The 21,674-nt window shown below is 33.2% G+C and overlaps 3 protein-coding genes across 3 annotated transcripts; 1 reads left to right on the forward strand and 2 right to left on the reverse strand.

Moving 5' to 3' along the window:
- Positions 1-3,468: 3,468 nt before the first annotated feature.
- LOC100810035 (adenine nucleotide transporter BT1, chloroplastic/mitochondrial) lies at positions 3,469-8,110 on the forward strand. Its single transcript, XM_003522574.5, has 3 exons — positions 3,469-4,321; positions 7,185-7,346; positions 7,461-8,110. The coding sequence occupies exons 1-3, from the start codon at positions 3,782-3,784 to the stop codon at positions 7,932-7,934; spliced, it is 1,176 nt and encodes a 391-aa protein (XP_003522622.1). The 5' UTR covers positions 3,469-3,781; the 3' UTR covers positions 7,935-8,110.
- A 2,112-nt stretch (positions 8,111-10,222) lies between these two features.
- On the reverse strand, positions 10,223-16,217 carry LOC100810567 (cellulose synthase A catalytic subunit 1 [UDP-forming]). The gene is made up of 14 exons (XM_003522575.4): positions 15,989-16,217; positions 15,601-15,796; positions 15,325-15,503; positions 15,066-15,183; positions 14,784-14,973; positions 14,142-14,408; positions 13,693-14,038; positions 13,348-13,485; positions 13,142-13,267; positions 12,469-12,681; positions 12,085-12,349; positions 11,698-11,894; positions 11,225-11,575; positions 10,223-11,100 (listed from the first exon to the last, which is right to left on the reverse strand). Exons 1-14 carry the CDS (start codon positions 16,070-16,072, stop codon positions 10,516-10,518), a joined length of 3,255 nt encoding a protein of 1,084 aa, XP_003522623.1. The 5' UTR covers positions 16,073-16,217; the 3' UTR covers positions 10,223-10,515.
- Positions 16,218-18,079: 1,862 nt separating this feature from the next.
- LOC100784216 (protein OVEREXPRESSOR OF CATIONIC PEROXIDASE 3) lies at positions 18,080-21,036 on the reverse strand. Its single transcript, XM_003523643.5, has 4 exons — positions 20,778-21,036; positions 20,246-20,599; positions 19,272-19,586; positions 18,080-18,418 (listed from the first exon to the last, which is right to left on the reverse strand). Exons 1-4 carry the CDS (start codon positions 20,934-20,936, stop codon positions 18,278-18,280), a joined length of 969 nt encoding a protein of 322 aa, XP_003523691.1. The 5' UTR covers positions 20,937-21,036; the 3' UTR covers positions 18,080-18,277.
- Between the last annotated feature and the right edge of the window lie 638 nt (positions 21,037-21,674).

The following is a 21,674-nucleotide window of genomic DNA, read 5'->3' on the forward strand; positions in this document are numbered from 1 at the left end:
TATATTTATTAATTATTTGAGAGAAATTAAAAAAAATAAACGTATTTATTTTAAAATTAATCAATCGTGCTTAAATACTAATAGCAGAAGCATTATAAGAAATAAGAAATAATCTATAAAAAAAGCGTAATAAGAAATAATAAAACCACTCTGAACACATAAGAGCCTTTTTTTTATAGCAATAGTAACAATAAGAATTTAAATAAACATAATATTGGAGAAAAATAGATTAATATAACATGATGTATAAAGACAAAATAAAAACATAAAAAAAACTACTTTTTAAAAAATACAACCGTTGTTATAAAAAAAGAATAGGAATTACAGAGTGGATCCTACGATTTAATTTAATAGGCCCAGGATGAAACAATTATACATGCACCTTTTTTTAATAAATGTATGAATCCTTTTATATTTAAATATTTAAAAATATAAATATATATTATATAAAAAATAGACACTAATTTCATAAAAATGATAAATTTTATTACATTAAATAAATAATATAACTTTTGACAATCTCAAAAACATATATCATATTTTTTTAAATTTAATTTACTTTTATATTATCATTTATCATTCAATTTTTCTCAAAAAATTACATAACATAAATATCTATAGATAAGATAGACATGACAACAGGATGAGTTGAAAATAAGGTTGACTCTCTGCCTCTTCCTTGCACAAGACAGGATAAGTTATGGTTTAAAAAAGACGGATTTATATTTTTAAATCCTCCCACGTCTAACCAAGTGATTGAACACATGATTAATGTACTGAAATTAAAATTAAATTATTTTGATAATATTCAAGTTTGATTCTTGGTATAAACAATTCTTAATTAGACTTTACTTATCTTTCGACCAAATTTTGAATTAGTCAAAATTTCTTCCTCTTTATGTACGGGAGGATTAAGACAAAAAAAATCCACACACATCTCAATTGAGCTTTACCATATGCACCTGCAAGGAATCCATCACATTATTTTTATAATTTTAATTTACTTATATATTTATATATTAATTTTATATTTATAATTTAATTTTATACTTTGTCTATTTTAATTTACTTATATATTTATATATTAATTTTATATTTATAATTTAATTTTATACTTTGTCTCTTGAAGGGAATGTTATAATTTGGCTTATATCCTCTATTGTCTATCATCAACAAAATATCATTTATATTAAAACATACATATATTTTAGCTCTTTTTTACATACTAAGATTTAGTTTTATTTTCTTTGTAATTTGAATTTTTGTTTGTGTTTTTTATTTTGCACAATAAAATTTTAAGTCTATTATCATAGATCCATTGCATGCTTATGTCACGGTAATCTAAAAATTTAATCAATATAAATTTATAGAGGTAATACATAAAAAAATTTAACATGATAATGTTTTTAACCATATCTCACATCTTATAAAAATACTACCTTTTAGTCATTTATATAAGAAACAAAAGAAAATATTTTTTTTTTCTAATTTTAAACTACTAATGAGATTATTTTTATGTGTATTAATTACTATTTTTTCTGTTAATTGTGAGATTTATTAGTACATCCATTTCTCATGAAAATAAATGTATTTATTGGGCTATTAAAAAATAAGATATATTTATTAGTGGAAAAAATATCTTTTAAAAACAACAACCACTTAAATCATTTAATGTTATGGATAGTTTCATAATAAAATTAAAATCAACTAAATTAACTATTTTTTTATTGATTTTGATTAAGGATGAGTTTGTTTAAATTGAAAAAAAAAAACTTTAAAATAATTGTTTTTTCATATAAACACCTTTTTAAGAAAAAAATTAAAATAAATAGAAAACTATTTTTTAAAGCAATTTAAACAAACACACTAAAAAAATATAATTTTTTTTATTTTTTTAAAATAAATACTTATTACGATAATTAAATTTAAATAAATTGATCCAAATTAAAAGAAAATTTAATTATATGAGTTGATGTTACCTGAAAACTCATATTCATTCTCTTCAAAAATATTAAATGATATTATTCAATTCAATTATTAATTGAAATTAATATTATTTTATTATGTAAATAGATTAAACTTTATTATTCATTCTAGTAGAGCTATATTCACTTATTATTCTATTAAATGCAAACAATTATATTTTAGAATTTTTAATCTTAATCAATTATTCCGTTCCTCTTTTAGTATTTTTCAATAATGATTGATTCTAATATTATTTAATAATACATTACAAAAGATGATCCATCGTTGTATTTCATTCATTTTCAGTATTTTTTAGTTAATAATATATCTTTTTTAGGTAATATATATTAAGCTATATCAAATTTATAAAATAAAAATAAACTCATATTTTACCTCATATAATTAAAAATTATAAAAGGAAATATAAAAAAAATATTAAATTCATGAGCCATATTTAAACATTAATTGATAGAAATATGTTCAAATATTAGAGAAATTTTGAAGATTCAATAATAAAATTTACCATTTAAATAAGTTTCTAATTCAAATCAATTTTTTCCTTATTTATTTAGTTAAAGACAATTTTTATATTTTAAACTAAATTATTTGAATTAATGTTCAAATTTATTTAATTAACAATATATAAATTTATCAATATAAAAAATATATTAAATATAAAATAAAATTCATGTGATACTTTCATAAATACACAAACTTAATGCATGTATATGAGAATATAATATACATTATACAAAATTTGAAACATTTTACTGTATATTATATACTCATATATATATATATATATACAAATATATTTTTTATTAATTAAAATATAATAGATAAATACATTAAAAAATATAAGATAAAAAATTTGTAAATTATAAAATTAATACCGAAGATACAGGAAACTAAACTAATTATATATATTCTTAATTTTTTGAGCTCCTTTTAACCCTGTTCTGTGCACCTCCAGACGGGCCAGGGCCGGCCTGTATATACAATAAATGCAGATGTCACGGAAGAAGAAAACAAGTCAAACCACGTCAAAATACATTCTCTAAATCTCTTTCATGAAATTGAAGTCTTTTTCTTTATTATTCAATTTTGATACGACGAGGCGAGGAGTCTTGACAACGCACTTTTATTATTTTTTAACACATTTTTTTATTAGTTAAGAATAATATAAATAACATACACACTGACATGTTCTTTTTAATACATTCTATGCTATTAGTCAAAATTTCTTGCAAATTACAAAATTGTGAGTGTGATTTATTAAACATAAAATTATTATTTTTAATAAAATTTAATTAATAATACAAATTATAAAAATGGTCAAAGAAGTATCATTATTAGCATTTCTCTTAATTAAAATTTATTATATTACAAAATCATGAATATTTGAGAATAGAGTATTAGTTTCATATCTCTTTTTATTATTTTGATTCATGCATATCTCTTTCTATAAAGTATGAATATACAAAATTGAGGTTTAGGATTCGCCGTCTCATAGTAACGCAACATTAAAAAAAGAGCAACAACGCCTAACTTCTCAACCCACCAAAAGACAGCTGCACTTAACAAAACGAATTTAAATTGCGATATTCAGTTTCAAGCAGAGGAGAAAGGACACAGTTCACACAATAATAACATCTTCATTCGTTCACCCACTTTTCTTTACAACCTTATTCCTTCGATTCTGTCTGAGAATGACAAATTCACAATCTCCCTGAAACCATGACTGTGAGGGACGGCAATCATTGTGCAAAAAAGTAATCTTTATCGCATATCACAATTCACAAAGCTTCTGTAGTTGATGGGTAGAAGGGGAATCCAACTGTTTGATGAGAAAATAGATGTTTTTTTCTCTGTCAGCAATTTGGGGTTTGAATCCAAAGATGGCTACCATCAATTCGGAGGTTTGTTTGCCAGTGTTGGTCAAATGGGAATGGGGGTTGGCGTGCAACCTAACGACCCTTCTGATTCTCGTGACAATGGTGGCATGAAACTTCCCTTAAACGAATTGTTCCTCAAGCATGTTCAACCTCAGGGGAAGGAAGAGGTTGTTGAGGAAGGAGCTAAGGGGAAGAAGAATAGAAAGGGTGGTGGTGTTTCACTCAAGCTTAAGATCAGGAACCCTTCACTGAGGAGGTTGTTTAGTGGGGCAGTTGCCGGTGCCGTGTCTCGGACTGCTGTGGCGCCTTTGGAGACTATAAGGACTCTCTTGATGGTGGGGAGTAGTGGCCATTCCACCACTGAGGTGTTCAACAATATTATGAAAACTGATGGCTGGAAGGGATTGTTTAGGGGTAATTTTGTTAATGTCATTCGGGTTGCGCCTAGCAAGGCCATTGAGGTAATGTATACATGCTTCTCCAGCCTCTTCTATGATTTTTCCCTATATGATGTTTGATACTATGCTTGATTTTTATAAATCTAAATGTTATTTGATCAGAGATTTTGATGCCAAATGTGAGGGTTTGTTTATTTTATTTACTTTCTTCTTGGTTTGTGGATTTTTTTATAGCATGGATTGGATTTCAACTATTGTTTTGTAAGTGTATGTTTAAGGAGGGCCGAGGGCTGTTCATGTCTTCTATGTAAAGAAGAGTGTTTGCCAGATTCAAATCTATAAATTTTTGTTTTTTAATGTTGTTTAGAGAGTTCCCAGGAATTAGTGAATTCGATACTTTTTGTTTTGTACAGATGATAAAAGGAGTTACAATGAACTTTTACAAGTGCTAAAACGAATTTAATTCACCAAAGCTTTGGGTTATACGTTCTGGATTGGAGCCAGGATGGAATTGTGGATTTAAGCAGGTTTTGCTGGAGTCTCTTGTAGATTTAGAGATGATTGAGCATAGGTGTAATATGATCACCCTTGTGATCCTCTTCTACTCACAACATCTTCAGGCAGCTATGGTGCCTGGAGCTTTGTCGTACTGATAGAGAAGAAAATAGAGCTTCAGATTGGCTAGCTCAGTTCTCTCACTCAAGGGTACGTTTTTTGTTATCTTATCAAGCTCCTCCAAAGGGATTGTCTGATTCTGCTTGATGACTTGGGGGGAGTAGCTTTTCCTACTTTAGTACATTAGTACATTAGCTTCTGTTCAATTTTCTAGGTATTTTAAACCCTTTCATGTGCTCAAAATTGTTTCATTTTCTAGGTCTTTGAACTCTTTCACGTGCCCCAAAGAATTAATTTAATGCATCATTTTTATATGGAAAGAGAAATTGAGTGAGTATTAAGTATTTGCTCATCAGCTATGATATACAATTGTAAGGTCACGATTGAACAGAAATACAAGTATACAACACATCTTAATAGGTAGTTTATGTCAGTTTATCCCTCAAGCCCTTTTCTTTTCTGTTGTAATGCTTTCTAATCCAGGTGCAGTTGGTTCTTTTGGCAGAAACAACCTCTCCTCTTATGTTGGGAGGCTCGTGTGCTAGACCACCTTTTAATGTTTTCATCGAGAGATCTACTGATTGAAACTATGTGCAACCATTTCTTTTCATAATAGTGTCTGCCTTCAACTGTTTGCTCCAATATTTTTGCTTGTCTTTAATAATTTTTTTTATATATATATTGTCTTTGCTTAAAAAGGCTACTCTAAACTTCTGAAGTGACAATTTCTGTAAGTGCACTAGTATGGCAGATTCACCTTGATTTTAGTGAGTTGAGATAACAATTTACTTTAAATTAAATCAAGGGTAAATAAACCCTTGTGAACTTTAGAGACAAGTTCACTTTAGATGTGCTATTTCATATTTTAATATACCATTTGGCCATGTTTCTTTCTCTGGAATGATCTTCATGACAAATACTTTGGTATATTGCTCTCTGAATTTATTTACTTTTTAGTTTTATTTGGATACTTTACATTTGCCTTGGCCTTTTAATCCCGTAACAGTTTTATGGCTTAATTTGCTTTGATTTATGTTGCTAAAGAGCTTTCATATGATAGTGCTTTGTTTTTGTTTTCTTGTGTTTTAGTTGGGGGTCTTATATAATATATATATAAATGGCCCTTCAGGTAAGTCAATGTACAAGTATGCTTTAGTTTAATTTTTGCAATTTTTTGCATGTGAACCTGTGAATTCAATTTTTAGCAAGTCAGGCAAACCCTTGTAATCAAATGACTTTGATTCCCATACACTGTGTTTTGAATGTTTGAAAATAAGATATGATTTGATTTAGGAATCAAATTCTATGTTTTGGAATCTGATAGAATTGGACCAGCAACAGAGGAAAAAATTGTGTTATTATGGTGGTGCTTCCAACACCCAAGACAGAATACAAAGTGAGTTTCGAGGTCTCACCACCCTCCACTTCCAACTTCCCCATTCCAACTTCCCTCTAATTGACTATTTATAGTTTCTTAACTAACCAATAGTTAGTTATAACTAACGAATAGTTAGTTATCCTAGCTATCCTAACTAACTGACAGCTAACATGCACCTTTCCCCTATCTATCAGAATCCTTTATAAAAAAATGGGATTTGAGTTTATTAGAAATCCAATCTTATGTTTGGACCTTATTGAAAATGGAATTGATTTGATTTGATTTTATTATTTGCTACTTAGTAAGAATAAAATGTTCAATCTGTATAATTGAATATAGAATCAAATTAATTCCCACCAAATGCTACCAAATTAGAGGGAAGAAAATGAAATCCATGGGATTATAGATATCAAATCATTTCCTATTTTTAACATTCCAAACACACTCATAATGATTTATATGAGGTCTCTACCTCTTCGTTTATGGGCATGAATCGATGTGTTTTAACAGTTCTCTGGGTGCCAAATAGTATGGCTTTTGATGACCATGGTTTTTAGTTACAGCTATTAGTGTCTTCAGTGAATATTTACTTCAAGGCAAGTGATTATGCTCCAAGTGAACCAAACATGAGAAGCTTCCTTTATCTGATTTAGGGATTTAATGCTAATCCAAATACATCATGCAAAATCCCTTTTTTGCATTGAGGGAGTATTCTAGCGTAGCATAAAATCATTTCCTTCTCTGATCCAATTTTGCATGTACAAGAAACTGTCATTAATACTATCCGATTTTGCAGAGAAAAAAAATCCTTGTGCTTGTTAATCTTTTGTTGGAAAATCATGCTTCTAAATGTAAAGCATTAAAAATCTATCAGTGACCAAATCTACATGGTGGTTTTTATGTTTCTGAATATATTCGCACCCGATTCTGCAGCTATTTGCTTTTGATACAGTAAACAAGAACCTATCCCCAAAGCCTGGAGAGCAGTCCAAAATCCCAATTCCTGCATCTTTGATTGCAGGTGCCTGTGCTGGAATCAGTTCAACTATATGTACATATCCTCTTGAATTAGTCAAGACTAGATTAACTGTCCAGGTATGTACATAAAAAAATACAAATATGTTTGCATTCCCACATTTATGTTTTAGACTTTCAGCATCCTATCCAAAAATAAAAGGGAAAACTAAAACTTGATTAATGATTTTGCAGAGCGATATTTATCATGGTCTGCTTCATGCATTCGTGAAAATAATTCGAGAAGAGGGTCCTGCTCAACTTTATAGAGGCCTCGCAGCTAGTCTTATTGGAGTTGTCCCGTATGCTGCTACCAATTACTATGCCTACGACACTTTAAGGAAAGCATACCAGAAAATTTTTAAAGAAGAGAAGGTCGGCAACATTGAAACCCTTTTGATTGGTTCGGTAGCTGGTGCTTTTTCAAGTAGTGCAACTTTTCCACTTGAGGTGGCTCGCAAGCAGATGCAACTTGGAGCTCTCAGTGGAAGGCAGGTTTACAAGAATGTGTTTCATGCCCTTGCATGCATATTTGAACAAGAAGGCATACATGGTTTATATAGAGGGCTAGCACCTAGTTGCATGAAGTTGGTACCAGCCGCTGGAATCTCTTTCATGTGTTACGAAGCATTGAAGAGGATATTGCTAGAAAACGACGAGGAGGATTAGGACGAGTCAAAGAAGAAAATACTGTTTCCATTGAGGTCAAGAAGCAGGACTGCATACTCTGTTTATGCATACTCGAATAACTTACTTTGGATTTCTCTTATATTACTGAATTCTTTTTACCTCACAAATCACATTTATAAGCAATTGAGAATGGAATATTGGTTTTGTCCTTTTTATACGTTTGGCATGTCATTGTCTATTGGCTTAACTACTCATTTTTTCATGGTTAAAATAAACTATTTGATAATGCTCAGTTTTAAGGACTGAGCAAAACCTCTTAAAGCAATGAATATAGACATCGGCGCATTGCATCAAGTTGAGTGGTGAGAGTGGTGACTTGACGAGTGAAATCTGCCACGGGATCAGGTGGAGGACGAGAAGTCATGGAGGAAGAATTCAACTCAATGGAAGCACCAAATGATAATGCTCAATTTTAAGGACCGAGCAAAATCTCCTAAAGCAATAAATATAGAAGAGAAGAATATTTTTCTTAAGAGCGTGTTTGGATGAAGAAATTTAAAATTCTGAGAATTTTAAATGCTTCAATTTAAATTCCTTCATTTCTAAAATTTTATGTTTGGATAAAAAATTAGATTTCTCATTTTTAAAATTCCTTCATTTTATTAATGACTTCACTCACCCTTTGATGTAATTCAAACAAAGGACGGAGGCTACTTGGCTTCCATCAAACCCTTTGATGTAATTCCAACCGCACTCCCCTCCGCCCCCGCGGAGGTGTCATCTTCGGCCCGAAGCCCCGCGACTGGTCCATCAAGATCAACCGCAAGGAGAAGCGCCTCGCCATCTCCACCGCTGTTGCCAGCACTGCCGCCAGTGCCGTCGTGGTGGAGGACTTTGTGGCGGAGTTCGCCGAGAAGCCAAAGACGAAGGAGTTCATCGCGGCGATGAAGCTCTTATAAGAGAGAGAATACTGAGAGAATGAAGGAAGTTTTCTGGAGAAGCACAGCACAAGAATTTCAAATTCTTTCATAAAATCAAAGAATTTGAAATGCTAATATTTAAGTTAATTAAAATCCCTGATCCAAATACTCAAATTTCAATTTCTTTTCAAATTTTTATCCAAACATCTTATTTAATTGAAAAGTAATTAAAATCCTTTAAAAAATTGAATTACCCTATTAAATTTCTCTATCCAAACATACTCAAACAGAATTCTATATTTCCATTCAGCGAGCAATTACAGCATATATAGTCTTGGATAACAGAACCTCTCACAGGGTCTATCAGCAAAGCACTACTAACAAACCTTGGCTGAGTCACAGCCTTCTAGAAACAAAAGGAATAAAGGGATAAAAACAAATTGGGAAAGTTTAATGAAAACAAGTATTCATTTGTAGAGTATGTGATCATGGAATTTGACAGGAATTTTCTTAAATCGAATGGGCCTTGCATCATGAGGAACAGTGGGCTGCGAGTTATTAATTCTACCTCCCTGGCCCATATTTGTATCACTATTGTTGTCAATTTAACGGAATACAAATCACTGATTATTGGCCTATTTAAATGCATGTGTTCATTTTCTAATGATATAAAAAAGAAGCATATGCAGCATTTTTTTTTCCTGGTCTTCACTGCGACATTCCCAACTTTTAGTTCTTTAAGCAACACTTTCCCCCCTTTTCTGAAGTCATTAGGAGTGGGTAGGGGATATAACAGTATCTCAGACTGTTGGCAGTTAAATTTCAAACAAAATTGACTCATGCATTTTTATTTATTTATTTTGTTACACGGGAAAGTTCCCAGCAGCAAGCAACAGGTAAGTGGTGTTAAACACATTAATAACCATAACACCAAAATTGCATTATACTAAATTCTAGAAAGGAAGAAAAACTGTGATAGCGGCAAGCGACTGCCTATCCCAGTATTCATGATATAATAACGTAATGCCATCAGGCCATTATTCTTAAAAATGTCAGCAACAGTTACAACAGTAGCAAAGTGACAGCAGTTTTTATGATTACAAAATTAAACGTAATTTTTTTTATTAAAATATATTTAATTATTTGTATTGCAATCTTCAATAAAAAAATAGCTTAAATATAATTTCATCTCCTATTTTGTCAAATTCGCGATTATTGAATTACTGTTCTAAAGACTATTTAGGTGTTCACACAACGTACAGATATTATATCTAATCTACCTTAATTCTGAAACAACTGTTGTCTACTCAATAATTTCTAAATTAAGGACATGTTGGGTTCTTGCCCCGTTCTACTCCTAGTACTGCAGTATGTAGATAGAGAACAGTTGACAAATGAAAGGACATGTAAAGAACAAAACAACACAGGACCTTGTTGGCTTTCATTAAATATTCGCATGAACAAATTTATATTCTGTGGGGAAAAAATATAACATACACCTCAACATTACTACTGACTATTCTTGTAAGGAACATGTAGATAAATAATAGAAACAGAGAGGGTACATTCCCATCTATTTCAGGGGTTCAATCCTCCAGACAACTTTGATAGGCTGAAAATTCTTGCTATATACACGACAGCAACCTTGTGTATCTCCAAGCAAAAGGGAATAACAACACAAAATGAATCATACAAGAGAACTAACAGTTGATGCCACATTGACCATTGGTTAATTTGTTGGAGTCAGAGGTGAAGGGATCAATCCTCACCCACAGCAAGGAGAATATTGAAGCAAGAAGAACGGACCAAACAATAACAATGGTTGGGGTACGATTTTGCCTGCCCAAGAGACCCTTCAAGAATGGGTATAGATGGGCAATGACCCAGATAGCAAAGAACAGCTTGCCAAATAGTGGACCCCAAGACTGGTAACCACTGTTTATGGCATAGGATACACCAGCCACAATCCCAACCAAATTCACAATAAGCACTGTTGTAGGAGGGATGAGAAGTGATGTCCATTTAAACACATAAAGCTCGGCAAAGTCCCCATCCTCGTCCGATGCCTTCGATGTAACAGTAAAATTTGTATCGATCCCAGCAAGCACTTTTAGAAGCCCCTGGAACACAGCAAAGAGATGCGCAGATGTCCCACCGATAACCCAGAACTGTTCATTTCTCCACCAGTCTTCTATACTGACCCCACTCCACCTAAGCTCAAGAATTGAAGTGGTAAAAATGGAGACAAAGAGAAGAATGAACCACATACTGGCAAAGTTGCTTATCTGCATAAAGATTAACCAAAATGTTATTGGACTTCCAAAATTTTAGAAAGTTCACATTGACAATTAGATCACTATCGAGAATTATATAAATTTATCAGGAAAAAATGAGATAGAAATCAGTTACCTCAGGAATAATAAATTTATTTGTGAGAAGACAAAATGCAGGAAGCGTACAGTAAGCAATCAATGGGATTGAGGTAAACGGGTAGACAATGGTGTTAATATAAGCAAGCCTCATCAGAGGCTTCAACTTCCCATTGTAGCCATACCACAAGGGACAATGCCTGCTTAGAAAGATCTCAATTGAACCCAAGGCCCACCGAAGCACCTGATTGAGACGATCAGAAAGATTGATAGGAGCAGAACCCTTAAATGCTGGGCGAGGTGGCATGCAATAGATGGAAATCCAACCACGAGCATGCATCTTGAACCCAGTCAAGATATCTTCTGTCACAGAGCCATAGATCCATCCAATCTGATGAAGCCAGAAAATGTTTAATTAATATCTAAACAAGCTACTCATTAGTGTTGCATCTCATATTTCCTTAATACCAGAGGACAGGAATGAAGAGCACAATGATAAATTGACATGCTCACCTCTTTGCCCCATTCTGTCTTGTCTTCGTAACCACAGCTGATAACATGGATTGCTTCCTTAAGAAGAGTTGCAGGGTTCGTTGAAGGTGGAATGCCACCCTGCTCCATGAAAGTGGCAGCAATAAAAACTGGAGACTGACCAAAACGCTTCTCCAAGCTCTTTTGAGACATAAGTAGTGTCCTTTCATCATCATAACCTGAAGAAGGACACATTGCATATCAGCTAGGGATAGGACATTGTCATCTTGTTTTTCAGATAATTCTGTATGCATATTTGGCAAACAAACTATAGCAAATTCGCGTAAATTACCAGTAAAGTTGATCAATGGGATACAGGGAGCAATAAAATTACATGAAATCAACAATAGTTTTCTCATAACAGCATACCTTCAACACCCTCCTCTATGTCTTCCATATTAAATATGGGTACAGTGGATTCAGTTCTTCCCATCGCCTTCTTCTTGTCACTGTACTTCTTATTGCCACCCTTTCCCTTCTTTCTAGAACCGCAACAACTCTTTACAATAATGTTAGGTTCCAAATCTTCCTCAGTCAAAACAGGATCATAACCATACAAAGCTTGCCTATTGAAACAACAACCAGTTCCCACATAGACTGGGCCCTGAACACCATCCTGACCTTTCATGTTGATCTGACAGGTACAAAAAAAGAAATGAAATTTAGCCAAAGCACTGGTGAGCAATGCAAACAAAGAAAATATTTTCATTTTTGCAACTTCATAAAATTACACAAAAATAAAGTGATACATACATCAAAGAACACAATATTGCGATTGGCATATCGATCGTGCAAGTCAATGCCGTCAAATCTCTGAGGAAATTGAACATAGCATGTCTTCTTTCCAAGAACAGGATCCATCATGAAACACATGGCTTCTTTGAGGGCTTTGCTATTATTGAAATAGTGATCACAATCCACATTCAGAAGATATGCACCATTGGTCAAGACAGCAGAAACTCGAATCTACATCACACAAGATAAACCACGGTTAGATATGCTCAAAACATATTTTCTGGTAAATAAAAACCGCAACAATCATACCCAACCATGGCACAGTAAAGGAAATGTATAATTGGTTTGCAGAAGGACCAATAATAATTTTCTCTACTAACTCAAATACAAAATCCACATGATCAACTACCAACATCATTCACATCCTAAAGCAGATTAGAAAACTTGTTATTAATAGTTGCTAGTCTATCATTGTGTCATGTTGAATCGCAAGTACCAACATCATTTGCATCAGTTTGTAGGTTATTTTCCATATCTATTCAGTTCTGACATAAGCACAAGTAAAACCCACAGCTACATAAAAGTCATAAATTTGATAAGAGTGAAACAAGACACAGGATAAAGCCATTTAAGAAAAGTATAAATCAGCAATTTCATAAAACATAAAATAAGAAGCTTCAGTTTGACAAACCAAAGCATTCATAGCTCCAGCCTTCTTGTGATGTTGGAAGCCTGGTCGCTTCTCACGAGAAACATAAACAAGTCTAGGCAGCTCATTTCCATCTGTATCCAGCCCCCCACTATGACCTAAAAACACCTGCACAAAACAAAAATTACAGCTTGAAAATATAACAAAGGCAAAAGATTATTCATGCACTTTGAAGAAAATGGTAATACCTGAATCATTCCCGGATGATCCCTAGGATTATTTCCAGGCCAAGGAGTTCCATCCTGCATTGTCCAACCTTCCTCTGGCATCTTCTGAGCTTTGGCTACAAGGGCATTGATCCGTACTTTGAATTCTTCATATTCTCTCTGATAAGCAAAAAATATCTATAGTTAATTTGTTATACTCATGTACCAAACTACAGGCCATGGGTGGAGAGGAGTAAAGAAGAATTTTCATGCTCAAGTTATGGAACAGCATGCTTTGTTGTCAACAAAGTTTTCACTTGGTATATTAAAAATGTCTAGATATAAATATTTAACTGGAAGTGGAAACACAATGCCTCAAAGAACAACCTTCATTGCCCGTCGCTCTTTTACAAACGAGGGCTGAATCTTGTCCTTTAAGTAATCAATCTTCTGGGCAAAATAAAACTCTGGGGCTCTTGGTTCAATATTGTGCTTTTTGCAAAAGGGCACCCACTTCTTCGCAAACTCAGCTGTTTCAGATAGTGCTTCAAAGGTCAACATAGCTGAACCATCATCTGATACATAGCAGGAAACTTTGTCGACAGGGTAATCAACAGAAAGTATAGACAAAACGGTGTTTGCAGTAACAAGAGGTGGCTCTTTGAGGGGATCCACTGTACTAACAAACACATCAACAGGATCTAACTGTGATGGTTCTCCTTCACGATCATACCTAAACAAGACATACTAAGATTAGTGACATACAAAATGACACATGATAGTTAAACCAAGATGCGAAGCCCAACAAAACATGAATAAAATGAGCAAACACAGACCTTAAAGCAAGCCGTTCAAGATAAGTCTCACGATTAATGGGAGACCATTTTGGAAACTGATCCAAGAGCCAGGATAAGGCAAACCAAATCTCACAAATAACTGATGTCAACCACAGTGGGTATGCATCTTTCACAGGATGAGTTACACGATATTGTAAGAAGAAGCCAAGAATAATCAGCCGGAGGATGATAACAACACGATAAGGCGTCAGCTGAGATGAAGGAATTGGCACAACACGACTCATAGGTTGTCGAGCATCATCTACCCTGTCAGGAAAAAAAATCACTATTTAACTTAAAATAAAGAAACGAAATTCAAACTGCATAGATATTGAAAGCTTGTATATTCTGCCTGCAAGTTATGAATTTCATTAAAAAAGAATCTAGACCTATAATCCCCCTCAACCCCACTTTAAAAAAAAATGATGTAACACTACCACAAGTACTAATCTATCCTACAATGACAGGGAACTAAAATGCAATCTTTGTAACAAAGAGAATGTGAATCAACTTTAATGGCCTTGAATGCTATTGAAAGGAAAAAATTTCATGGTCTAACTTACATTAGCAAAGATTTCTGCAATACTTTCCAAATTATGATCTAGTCATTAAACATCAATGGAAATGGCATAAGTGGCTTACATTTGAAGTTCTTCTCCATTAGAACCAGTCCCTTCAACATCTCCACCTTTCCCTTCAGCGTATCTACCAGTCATTTGCACCATATTTTTCTCCTGCTTAAGCTTCCAACCTTCAACCCTTTCTTTCCAGTCAACATTTCCCAGACCATAAGAATTCAAGTCCTTTGATGGGTCCACAATTCTTACTGGAACTGTAATAACAAAGATTTAGTCAATATAAATTTCATATAACCATGAAATAAGAAATATCATACTGTAGCATCACTTCAAGTTAACTCTATACCTGGTTGCCTTGGATCAACATAGGGAAGTGAGTGAACCTTTTCAGATGGGCCCAGAGGACCTGAAGTAGTTCGCACAGATTGAGTATCAGGTGTGGCACATGGAATCTCACCAGACATCTGACCATATTAAATTAAGAATGAGATCAGTCATCAGAGGGTTATATTAATCCCCAGCCAGCAGTCAGCATAAAAGATGCAGACAAAATCTAAAGTAAGATCCACATACGGAAATCATATAACAGTTTAATAGATTACTACCGTTTGGCCATTGGTGAGGAGGGGAATTGGCTGTTGAGATTCACGTCTAGAAGACGACGACAGGTCAGGATCGTCTTCCCACTGCCGCCTGGCCTTGGCTTTTCCTTGGGCATAATTGAACTCATTCTCGATATCATCAGAATCATCTTCATCTTCATCACCCTCAACTCGAGGACTCCCTAAATAACAATATCCACAATCATCTCGTTCAAATCAAAACTCAATCGCAATACATAATTATAACCAAAAAACAAGTAAATAAGCTCACAAACCTACCTCTGTGCCTCTTGTATCTAGTCTTGCACTGTGGACAAGACTGGTTCCCATCCTTCCGCTCATATTCATAACAAGGACGACACACAGGGAAAGCACACTCGTTGCAAGCAACAAACACATCACCAGTAGCAGTTAATCCAACAGTATCACCGCATATTTGACAGATTTGCCCATTCAAATTCTTCATGGGTTTAGACTACATATTTAAAAGCATCACACTAAGTCAGAACTATTTTAATTCCTTACTTAATTACTAGTAAATAAAAAGTTAAAAAAACTCGAAGATCGAACTAAGTAACGCAGAAAATCACTAAAGTGAAAATCAGATCTGACGCAGACGAAGAAAACGAGAATAACATTGTGTACGGAGAGAATGTGTTAGACTCACCCCGCTGTCAGAAGAATCGTGGCGAATCCGAACGAGCTCGTTCCGTTTATGCGAACCGGCAACCATTCCCGCACTTGCTTCCATGTTCGCAGAGGAAGTGCTTCGCTTCAGATCAAAGCTCGTGACAGAGAGAGATCAATTTGGAGGCAAAAGCAAAGCGTGAAAATCTTCGCCCATTCAATACGCCATCTCTCACTCTCTCTCTTCACTTGCAGACTCTAACACGCTCTCTCTCTCTTACTGTCTCTTTTATGGTTATTACTTTACCGGATGAACCCGTTCCCGGTGTTCTTCCCAAGCCGTTTAAGCTCTGGCTTATGCAGCTAAGCTCAGCTTCTACTTTGTCTTCTTCTGAATTCCTCCAATCACGTGCGGACACGTGTTAACCGCTGTGAAAGAGACGCGAAGCGATGCGGAGTTTGGCACCAGGCTGTCCCAGTTATTACCGCTTGCTCCCGGTTTTCCTCTCACCGGCTGTCGGTGCCACGCGAGTTTACAAATATGCTCCATCGTCGACCAAATTACGGATCTGACCTTATTACAAATATAATAACTGGACCGTTACAACTAACGCTGAATAATTTGCTGTCAATTTCTTGTAATAATATTATGTGTGACCGACAAATGAAATTATGTGTCGAATTAGTGAAGTGATATTCCTTATTGTTTTTTATTATATCTAAATTTTATTAAATTGTATATATTTTTAAATATATAATTAAATAATAAAAACTATTTGCATAAATAGTAAATATTTGTTTATATACAATAATATTTACAACTTTTTTTATAAGTTGACATCACGTATAATTCGAATAGAGATTTTTTCTGATAGAGTTTATTCATGTTGTTGTCAGAAAGATTATATTTTGAAGAAAAAAAAACCAATGTGAACCAGCCCATTTAAAAACTAGTTCTATTTTGAGAGTGAAAGCAAAACAAAAAAAACATCTTTAATTTTCTAAGAATGTTTTGCTCATGTACTATTAAAAAAACAATATAATAAGGTTATTGAATGGGGTGCTGCTAGGAAGAATCTGTACAAAACTTCATGTAAAGCATTTTTTTGATTTGTATCATCAATTGTACTTTACACTAATTTTTTTTTATCTTAATTCCCTAATTTATAAAGAGAAAAAAATCTTGATTAATTTGAAATTCATCCAAAAATAAGTAAAATATGTCAAAAAAAAATGTACACTAATTTAAAAGGAGCTTACATACCCTAATATAAAAAAAGTTTACACGTTTGAAAATATGCCCATTGTAAGCATATGTAGGATTAGAATAATATTATAATTTATATAGGTCAAAAGTAGTTGTGCAGTTTATATCATTCCATTAATAATTGTATTCAATAATTTCTTTTAATAAATACTTATTTATTTATGCCTCGAAATATTCATTTTATTTCTTGATCCGATTAGGATTAGGATCAACAAATGTAAAATTTAATCCAAATTAAGATTGATTGATTAATTAATCATTCCACATTTATTATAGCACAGGTCAAAATTTTCCCATTTGTTTTGCCCTACCATCTCCCATTTAATTTGATATTAGTGTTAGAAGGAGTATTATGAATCTAGTCTTATAAAAAAAGATGCATGTTACAATAATATTACACTATACTTGAAGCATCACATCTCTATATTTGCTTTTTCGATAGACAGAAAAAGAAAGGAGACATTAATCATATTTACAAGTCATTGATCCGAAAGATAAAATCTTAAATTTAAATCTTGTGAATAAAAAAAAGACTTGATTAGAAAAAAAAGAATTTCATTAAAAATAATTAATCAAATTCTTCCATAAAGATTAATCATTAACAAAATCAATAAATTTTTCATGCCAATAATATATTTACCAAAAAAAAATCTTATAATCATTATATATCATTTGAGAGGAGTCGATGGAGCTTTCGCTAACACAACTTTTTCAAACTAGTGAGTATATTGGGGTAGATGTCATCATGCCCTTTGGCAACATGGCTTAATGCATAAGACTACTCTATGACAAAGAACTAGAGAACCCCTTCTTTGACGACTTATTTAGTATTTGAGATAAGAAGCAAAGGACCAAAAATGCACATGTATCCAGGAACCGAAGTCCCATTTTCAATAGCCAGTGTAATAACCAATTATCACTTTTGTCACTTCTACCTCCTCGCATAACAAACCCTCAAAACATGACTAGGGTTGGTGAAAGTGAAACGTAACTTACTATACAATTGTGTAACATTTTTCACATAGCCTACAATATAAAAGCAGATCAAAGAAGTTAAAATCTTCATGCAGTTTCAGGAACAGAGCGCTGGTAAGGAACACGGCGATCTGGAACTCCCTCCTCAGCACGTTTGTCTTCAAACCACTTAACAACTTTTTTTCGAGGAATGTTTGTTACATGTACGATACTACTGATCATTGCATTCTGCATTGTGATTCAAGGCAGACAGAAAACGGTATGGAAGTTAAGAAAAAATGCTTTAAGGAAAACTACAAAATGATAATAATAATGACAAAATCTATATGCAGTTGCTTAGGTGTTTTTAGTGTTATTCAACAATCAAAATAGAGTTTGACTTCAATAATTTATGTTGATTTTTAATAGAAACCTTTATTAGGCAAATTACCACGGTAAACTCCAATTTTGATTTTAAAAACAACACCGAAAACACCTAAAGAACATTCAAGTTCTATTCTTATAATTACTAGAAAGACTCGTGTTGCCATTAGCCTATTAATGCAACATATCATATTTATAATTAAAGAGTAATGCAAATTGGAAAACAGAGCAGTTTGATTTGAGCGGGCTTTTTTTTTGTCTGTCCATTTTTTTCACTTTTATTTGGGGCAAATAAAGATAAGAACATGGGCATATGTAGTGTTTATGACAGAGGTCAGAAAGGGAGTGAGATCTCTATCTGTCTGATATTAACATGGAACATTTACCTTTTAGCTCTGAGAATGAGAACCACTGATTGACTTTCATTTTAGCAATTGTAGTAAATGTCATATAATTTTCCAACCAAAAATATAACACGGAATCATGAAACACAAAGGTATTCATTACAGTATTACACATCTTAATTGTTTTGCTTAAAACGTGAATACTAGTACAAGCATGCATTATTTGAAGTTTCTCGTTCTCCCTTAAAACTATTGATTCTAGAGGAAATTGCTAGTAAAAGAGAAAAAAATGGAGTAAATAAATAAGAAGATTAGTTACACAAGATCTTCTATCACAAAACTTGTAATGTTGAAGTAAGGCAAATGTTACTTACAGTGGGTCGTTTTGATCTCCTATAAACTCTCTCCAAAGTGTCAACATGGGCCTTTTTCAGTCGCTTTTGAGCATGCCAATTACGTTGCAAGGTATGAACAGGTACTTTAGCCTTAGGTTCAGATTCTATTTCTGCATGATCAATACTTGTTTCTTTATGAACAATCTCACTGGGCTTAGTTTCAAGTGATACTACAGTCGTTGTGGGTTCATCAGGTATTGATAGACTCATCATTAAAAGATTTGGAGGAGGGTCACGAAGCAATTGAAGAACAAGAGCCCTATCAAGACAAAGATCGGCAGCAAGATTTTTTATCTGCAACAAGTTAAAAAGTGAATTTGAGGAATGAAATTCTGAAGTTGATATATGGGGCTGTCCTGGCAATGGTGTCTTTCATGTTAAGTATGGATGACAATAAAAAGAATTCACCCATCTATGATAATCCCTCACATGAGGAGGAAACAAAATTTTCAATCAGAAAATTTATCTTATGTAAAGTCTAATCCTCAGTATTTATCCCCCTCAGATAGATCCTCTGCACTAACTAGTATGAATTGCCCTTAATCAGAACTCCAGGTCATTCAGGAAGCAAGCAACCAGACCTGGCAAGCCTCAACAATCAATCAGGCTATAGGAAGCTTCTACCTACCGACTATCAAGAAGAGGTCATAAAATCAGAAATTGCATCATATTACCAATGGTAATGGAATAAGAGGCTTAAACAAATAGTTGGCATTTTCCCAGACAGATTGTGATTTATCAAACAATGAAAAGTCATACAAGAACTTCAAGTAGGGAACAAATCAGTATGCTTAACCTCTGCTAAGGGCAACCAAAACAATCCCATATACCCTTAGTTATGGTCCCAAAAACATATTTTTATCGGTTATCCATTGAAAATAGTTAGCTAACTAAGCACAAATGAGATTGGAACAAGGCAATTTCTTAAAATAATGAACAAACAAGACACTTACACTTGTTTTGCGGCGGCCAGCTTTTAAGGCTCTAGCCAATTTCTTCATCTGCCAATTCCTAAGGTTCAGTGACCTTTCATCTCCACCATCCTCAATATCATCATCATTTTCTGGATCACCGCCAGTTTCGATGTCGATTACATCCGAGTTTAACAATTCACCATCAAAGTCCCCCAAAGCATTTTCCAACTCACGTTCAAGCAATGCCATGTCTTCTTCACTTATCTCATCCTCACCATCATCGTCTGACAAATCACCGCGTTTGAGATCTTCTTCGAGTTGCTTGAAGAGCAGCTCAAAAGCGTCCACGCCATCTTCATCGTCCTTAGTAACATGATCACGAGACTTTTTTTGCTGTGAAATATAAAGCAAAAAAATAAACTCACATTAACACACAGAAATAAAAAAGCTAGGAAGATAAGCCGAAACATTCATCGACAATCAAAAAGAAGGAAAAACACTTTACTAGAGATCCAATTTGTTTATTATTTCAGAGAAAGAAGCAGAAAGGATGTGGTAATATAGAAATGACCTTGTTTTTGTTTTTGGAAGCAGCAGCGACAATTGAAGAGCAGAGGTTACGAGGGCGAGAGGAAAGAAAGACAGAGCAAAGAAGTGGTTTGCGTTGGAAAGGAAGAGTGAGGAAGGGGTCACTCCGAGCACACCATAAACACTGAAAAACCACAGCCATCCTTCTCTTCTCTTCTTCGGGTTGGGACTTGGGAGTGACGAGGCCAGAGAGTGAGGTTTCTTTGATGTTTATCTAGTAAACCACCATTTTTATTTTTGACGAATTAGTCTTCTCTTAAAAGGAAGAATAAATTCTAAACTAGAGGATGAAAATAAATAAAAAATTAAATTAAAGTAACCTATAAAAATTGTGAGTTCCTAAAAAAAATGTTTTTTTTAATATTATTTTCATCTTAAAAAAACACAGCCTAAAAAAAATTATCTTCACTGAAAAATATTGAAAATTATGTTAAGTAATTCCTAAATATTTAAAAATCTGAAATTAATCTGTGAGCTTTATTAAAATATATCAACTTAAGATCCATAAGGTGATTTTAATCTGATCGATTTTTTCTCTTTTGTAATTAGTTTCCTCATAGCACCTTTAAACCAAAAAATATTTAATATTTCAACTTTTATTTAAATAATTTTGTTGTTTTAAAGACTAATTATGCGAGAAAGTAATAGTTGAGAAATAAAATTAGTTGTTTATTTATATTTTAATTTTGAAATGTTGCCTACAGTTTACATTTAATTTTTATTTTAGTATCTAAAAAATCAAAGAAACAAAGTATACACGTCAACATAAAAATATATAAATATCTAAAACTCAACCATGAATTGGATTAATATTTAAATTTAATTACAAGATAGATACTTGTGTTATAAAATATGAAAAGTTTTTTTTATAGAAATATTA

This window comes from Glycine max, chromosome 4 (assembly GCF_000004515.6).
Source record: "Glycine max cultivar Williams 82 chromosome 4, Glycine_max_v4.0, whole genome shotgun sequence".
Classification (NCBI taxonomy): Eukaryota; Viridiplantae; Streptophyta; class Magnoliopsida; order Fabales; family Fabaceae; genus Glycine; species Glycine max.